This window comes from Saccoglossus kowalevskii, chromosome 11, assembly GCF_978046115.1.
Source record: "Saccoglossus kowalevskii chromosome 11, keSacKowa6.1, whole genome shotgun sequence".
Classification (NCBI taxonomy): Eukaryota; Metazoa; Hemichordata; class Enteropneusta; family Harrimaniidae; genus Saccoglossus; species Saccoglossus kowalevskii.
Window position 1 is genome coordinate 12644425 of NC_140651.1, and position 7525 is coordinate 12651949.

At 34.2% G+C, this 7525-nt stretch overlaps 1 protein-coding gene across 1 annotated transcript in view; it reads right to left on the reverse strand.

Moving 5' to 3' along the window:
- LOC100378514 (DNA repair and recombination protein RAD54B) overlaps positions 1 to 6955 on the reverse strand; it is a 28750-nt gene extending 21795 nt beyond the window's left edge. The window contains exons 1-5 of the mRNA XM_085505412.1: positions 6427 to 6955; positions 6174 to 6217; positions 3677 to 3731; positions 2194 to 2281; positions 1481 to 1639 (exon numbers count right to left, since the gene is read on the reverse strand). Coding sequence (XP_085361538.1) covers positions 1481 to 1639; positions 2194 to 2281; positions 3677 to 3731; positions 6174 to 6217; positions 6427 to 6941 — 861 coding nt within the window. The 5' untranslated portion in view covers positions 6942 to 6955. The remainder of the gene's footprint in view (positions 1 to 1480; positions 1640 to 2193; positions 2282 to 3676; positions 3732 to 6173; positions 6218 to 6426) is intronic.
- Positions 6956 to 7525: the final 570 nt, after the last annotated feature.

Here is a 7525-nt window from a genome sequence, read left to right on the forward strand (position 1 = left end):
TGGTCAGAATGCAATCACATGTCATCACTATGCTGATTGGTCAGAATGCAGTCACATGTCATCACTATGCTGATTGGTCAGAATGCAGTCACATATCATCACTATGCTGATTGGGTACAATGCAGTCACATGTCATCACTATGCTGATTGGTCAGAATGCAGTCACATATCACTATGCTGATTGGGTACAATGCAGTCACATGTCATCACTATGCTGATTGGTCAGAATGCAGTCACATGTCATGACTATGCCGATTGGTTACAATGCAGTCACATGTCATGATTATGTTGATTGGTTACAATGCAGTCACATGTCATCACTATGCTGATTAGTCAGAATGTAGTCACATTTCATCACTATGCTGATTGGTCAGAATGCAATCACATGTCATCACTATGCTGATTGGTCAGAATGCAGTCACATATCATCACTATGCTGATTGGTCAGAATGCAGTCACATATCATCACTATGCTGATTGGGTACAATGCAGTCACATGTCATCACTATGCTGATTGGTCAGAATGCAGTCACATATCACTATGCTGATTGGGTACAATGCAGTCACATGTCATCACTATGCTGATTGGTCAGAATGCAGTCACATGTCATGACTATGCCGATTGGTTACAATGCAGTCACATGTCATGATTATGTTGATTGGTTACAATGCAGTCACATGTCATCACTATGCTGATTAGTCAGAATGTAGTCACATTTCATCACTATGCTGATTGGTCAGAATGCAATCACATGTCATCACTATGCTGATTGGTCAGAATGCAGTCACATATCATCACTATGCTGATTGGTCAGAATGCAGTCACATATCATCACTATGCTGATTGGGTACAATGCAGTCACATGTCATCACTATGCTGATTGGTCAGAATGCAGTCACATATCACTATGCTGATTGGGTACAATGCAGTCACATGTCATCACTATGCTGATTGGTCAGAATGCAGTCACATGTCATGACTATGCCGATTGGTTACAATGCAGTCACATGTCATGATTATGTTGATTGGTTACAATGCAGTCACATGTCATGACTATGCTGATTGGTCAGAATGCAGTCACATGTCAGCACTATGCTGATTGGTCAGAATGCAGTCACATTTCATCTCTATGCTGATTGGTCAGAATGCAGTCACATGACATCACTATGTTGATTGGTCAAAATGCAGTCTCATGTCATCACTATGCTGATTGGTCAAAAAGCAGACACATGACATTACCATGTTAATTGGTAAGAATGTCACATGTCATCAACGGAAGGTGACAAAAGTTGGGATTGGTGTTTGAATTATATAATTCAATTAAATAACATGCTGAGTTTTTATTAAGTATCGGTGTAATGACACAAATACTTTCTTAAAGTCATCCGACAGTATTTGATTGTTAAACTACCACATAATGACTTGATTCAAAATGAAGTTACATACAACATCACAGCTCATTCAATCTACAGTAACTACTTGGTTTCTCACCTGTATACTGTCTGCACCTTGTTGTGGATTTCTGAAAGGTTTACTAAAATGTGGTTTCTTTGCATCCACAATACTTTCATTCTGTTGACCACTGGTTGAAAAGCACTGACCAGTACTCCAATCCTCCTCAGAGATTGAGTTCATCACCTGAAGTTAAGTTTCCATCGTTAGTAGGTATAATGCAATTTGTTTTTAATTAAACTAGATAATGAATTTCACATGGAAGACCCAGAGGGAGAAGGAGTGTGTGAATAGCTACTGGTCTTCCATAACAAGTTAAATAAAAATAGTGCCCTGATTTTTTAACGCATTTCATTTTGAGAGTACTGGAAGTTCTTATCCCTCAGACATTTATACATATATATATATATATATATATATACGAAGACAAACACAGACTTCAACTCACTGAGTTTCTAATGTTTACAAATCTAGCTTAATTTAACAGTTCCACTTGAATCCATGTTTTGCAGTCAATCTAAATTTCATTTGCTATCCAATATATATTTATAGTCATGGGGTGATACCATGTTTTTTTCTACAATTTTCATTATTTTTTGGCCTTGTATTTGCAAGGACTATAACTTTATCTGTATCAACGCTGTAACTGCACAAGGTAACATCAGACATTAGGGAGATTATGCAATTCACCGAATCAACCGTAAGTGCAACATGTCAAGTAAATCTGCCTTTATAATTACCTCAATTTCTTTACCACCAACATTCAGCGTCTGTCCTTCTTTTAAATCTTCCAAGTCTGATAATTTATATCCAGCACTGCGACCAATCCTTGGGACGAATAAAATTTGTTGTACGCATTATTTATAAGATGATGATGTACATGGAATTAACAATGCCCAAGATGAATGTCAAAAAGACGACTGATGGTGACAATTAGTCCTCACTGCTGTACTCAACGTGATACCACATAGATTAGCTTTCATCACACTCACTGTAAAGAAGCTACATGTATGATGTCCAAAGTCAGTGCCCAATGACATATACCATGGAGAAGTGCTATGTTATTCAAGTAAACTGGTGAGCTTCTATATACATTTGTAAGATGGCCAAACAGATGTTCAGATGGCATACAGAATGTGCTTCTATTGCAAATATCCTTCCAAGGCACATTTTAAAGTAGGGGAGTCGTCCCCTGCGAATGCGTAAGATAGCTATTGCGTATCATTGTTTACAAACAAGCATCTACCCTTTGTGTTTTTAGCGTGTGTTGTTATCGTCACTTGGAACCCAATTCCCGCGTGTACACAGGTGGTGATGACCCTCCCGCTTTAAAGGATGATAGTTATTGTGTGATGCTTGTGTGAGATATAGGTCCCATATTATTAACAAAAACAACAACGCTGATTGTCTCTACAGATCAACACATAACACATTACCAAGATTAATTCCTGGAATGATTGGAATGCAAATATTTCACTTTTTAACAAGACAAATCTCGCACATTAGTCATGTGACGATGATCACTCTTTACATACTGCAAAATGCTTTCATTTTGAAAAGACAATTTTAGCAAATTTCTTGAGTCGGTAAAAATGGTGCAATTTTGCAATTTTGAAAATTCTGGGGTTCTACAACATACAATGTCAGTGAGTTTCACAAGCTTTTGCCTTCACAAATACAATAAAATCCTGAAAATTTCTAGCAGAGAAAATTATTTGGTTTACAGTAGTATATATGTGCGATTAAATAATATTATTATACATCTGTCATCGTAACGCCATAAGTTACAGCGTGCCGTAATTTTGTGTATTTTACAGTGGATTTTCATCCTATCATATTAAGAAATTCAAATTCCAAAAATGGAATCATTACGCACGTATGCATCCTCTAATAAAAAACAAACATGGCTGCCACCAGACTGCACACAAATAAGTTCACTGCTTCTGTTCTAAACTTTTTGGATTCCGGAATTCTCATGATGTATCCTTGGAAGGAAAAGATGTATAATAATAAGGTTATTATGAGGACATCACAAAGTATGCATTCGTATCGTCGCATCGACCTCCGCTGCACGTCTGTCGATACTCTTGCTGTACTGTCTTCGTGCATACTTTGAGGTATCCTCATAATAACCTCATATTATAAGACAATAGGACAGGAGTACATGAATCCTTCACTTCAAAACAGAATCGTTTTAACAAACTGTAACAGTATGATACTTACTCCTTGCCTTCCATGTCCAATAATTTCACACTTCTTTCTTTAGTGATTAATATAGCTATAACGATAATAATAAATCAAAGAAAGCTTAGAAAGAATTACTTGTAGTTGTACTTGAGATATTGATGGAATAGCTGAAAACTAATTATGTAAATCAGGTAACTGATATGAACAGATTTGAGTGTAAAACTAATAAGGCCTTCGTAATGTTATATCCATGTACCAAGTTTCATTGAAATGTGATTAGAACAAAAAAACTATGAATTAATTTTAGAGAATTAATATGAACAAATTTCATACCCAAAATTATTCGGGCCTATCTATTGTTCTAGAGCATTTATGTACCAAATTTTATTTAAATGTGATGATCAGTAATTGAGATATCAGTGTTAATTAATTATTTTAATTAGGTGATTAATAAGCATAAATATTTACCAAAAACTATTTGGGTCTCTGCATAGTCCTAGGTTCATTGAAATGTGATGATGAATACTCTATAAAAGTTTCAATAAAATCCAATTAGTAGTTCTTTATATATTCATTCATGGCAAAAAATTAACTAATTATGCGAATTAGGTAATTAATATACACAATTATTTACCCTAAAACTAATCAGGTCTCTGCATAAACCTAGAGGATCTATGTAGCAAGTATCATTGAAATATGATGATCAGTACTTGAGTTATCAAGCGAAAAGCTGAAAATTAACTAATTATGCTAATAAGGTGATTAAATGCACAAATATTTACCCCAAAACTAATCAGGTCTCTGCACAGTCTTTAAGTAACTATGTACCAAGTTTCATTGAAATGTGATGATAACTACTTGAAATATCAAAAGCTGAAAATTAATTAATTATGCAAATTAAGTAATTAATATGTACTGATATTACCCTAAAAACTATCAGGTCTGTGCAGTGTTCTATGATATCTATGTACCAAGTTTTATTGAAATGTGATCATAAGCACTTGAGATATCAGTGGAAAAGCCAAAAATTTATTAATCATTAAGCAAATTAGGTAATTAATGTTGCAGATTTTTAATCAAATCTGCGCATTAGTTCAGAGCATCTATGTGCCAAGTTTCATCAAAATCCAATGAGTGGTTCTTTAGATATCAGTGGAGCAATCATGGAACAGCTAAAAATCAGCTAATTATCATGCAAATTATGTAATTAATATGCATGGATTTTTACCAAAACCTAATCAAATCTGCACATTGGCCCACAGCATCTATGCACCAAGTTTCATCAAAAATTAATGTATGGTTCTTGAGATATCAGTGGAACAGACACACAGACAGACACACACACAGACAGACAGACAGACACACTAACTGCAAAGACTCCTTTTTTGTGCTTTGCACACAGGAGTCAAAAAGGAGTAACGGGTGTTATCCAAGATCGAAGAGATAATACTAGCCCTTGATGTAATTTTTACCAACCAGCACCACAGTTTGATCACATACTTTCATGTACTTTGATGTCAAAAAGACGATTACTATGATTACTTATATATGCTAATTTTATGGTAATAAGGCATGACCTCTGAGAGTGTCAGTTGGCAATGATGGTTATTTAATAATTATTATTATATTATTTTTCTATTCATATCATTTTCAAATAAACTTTCAGTCGAAAATATAAGTGTCATCACTTGAGTAATTCTTCTAATCCAGCTAGAAATTTAGAAATTGCTGCAATAAACCATACAACTATATGATTTGTTTTATTTCATTTCATAAAGTCATATGATAAACTGGAAGGAAAAATTAATCTAATAATTCTCTTAGCTTGCATGTATACATCGCAATGTGCTTTAACTAAATACATTCATTATTATGAATAATGTTTGGATTTCCATTGTGTGGTGTAACACAGGAGATAAGGAAAATGAACACAGCTTGATGTCTCATACTGCCAAACATTATTTCATTGTAGACTGTGCGGAGCTTTGGTTCAGATAATTACGAATTGTGGTTACAATGGTTTATTTTGGCAAGCTCATGTGTGTATTTTCACAATTAAAAAAACAATTCTAATTGAAATTGAAGTAAAAATCATTGATGAGCAGAAGTGCTACACAGTATCGCAAGACGTTCACGTGCAATAGAACACCATGCATTAATAAAATTAGCATACAATGATATATTTGTAATCATAGTTATTTCCACTGTCTTTACACTTACACTTTGCCATTTTAACTTTTTTTCAGATTTAAATATGCATGTGATTAATAAACGATCCCACAATGACGTCAGCCTTAGATAAATGTATTGGGATTATATATAAGTATACCTTAAAAAATAAAAATAAATATTTGCACAACTTTAAATATATTTGTCATAAATTAAATTAAATTTATTTTAGTGAAAACAATTTATAGCTCATTTAGTATGATCATGAAACACAAAAAACAATTACAAAATTATGGTCAAACGACCACAAATGTAAGTTTATAACTCAAAGTTCTATCGTATAAAATTACTTTTGAAAACTTACCATCGCCTTCCCATTTTTTATGTTTCTTATTTGATCGTTTTCCCCTGAAAAAAAATAATAATTAAATTGTGAGTGAAGTTTTGTTATTTATTTGGGTGATGACAGCAAGGGGCATTTATCTCTTTGAATTCCTCATTCTTTGCATCAAAAATATTACTATCATATCATTTTGTTGATTGTTATTTGTTTTTCTATAATTTGCTACTTGTTTTGATAACAAAATGTGAATGGTGAAAAAAGCTGACTTGCTTACCACATAACGTTATAATATTTTGACTGCATTCCTTCATTTTGATTATTATCGCCGATGTCTTCTTTATACTTTGGCTGCGACAACACCTTTTGAGCTCCAGCATGTAGAGGTGAGTTAGACACATTATTTGGGCTGGCATAATTACCAGGTCTACCTAACTGCACTTTGTTCTGATTCCCCAATGGTTGTTTTGCAGTACCTAGTATCTTCTTTTCACTAAGTTCATTTATCTTTCCACATTTTTCATGATTATCATCAGTGATGGAAAATTCCACAATCCTATTTCTATTCCTGATACCAGTATTGAATATACCTTGTCTTTGGTTTTCAGAAGTTAGTTCATCTTCAAATACATGTTTTTCACCAGACACACTGGCAGTGTGTGGAATCGTCTTATTATATTCTGATGTGCTCGACACACTCACTGAACTTGCTGGTTGTCTGAAGGGGGGACTAAACTTTGTTCTTTTAGCAGTATTTCCAGCGAGTTGAGATGGGGCAGCAGATCGTCTCATAGCTTATGTTCATGTGAGGGTATTTTCATAAGCTGTAATCAATTGTTTTTATTTCGTAATAATGTATTTTAAATAAATAAAATTTAACGTAAATTCATAGACATTGGCAAGGTGTAAAATGTAATTTGCTATTTTATTCGTCCGTAATTTGTACAAAGACCTTATTTATTGTAAGCGAATAAAGTATTTTCCATATTAAAAGTCGTAATTTGTATTCAATTTTCAATTTTGATTCTAAAACACAAATCATCAAATATATTATAAAAATGTCAAAATGTAAAAAGACTGAGTTTATTTCCTGTAAAAACGTATAATGTCGTTTTATTTCCTGTATTCTATGCCAGCCCCCCCCCCCCCCAATATATACTAGTAGCTCCAAACCTTTGCCCAATGGCCGTCGATATCTCCATGACATGGAGTTCTAGCCCTGATCTGGTCTGGATGAACAAAGCCGTCGTAATGCAAGTAATCAACTCAGGCACACACAAACCATACATTCGCACGAACTGTGACCCCCATTCAGATCAAAGAATGAATCGGAAACATTCGATACTTGACCTTGTTCTGCCAGCTACTGCAATGTT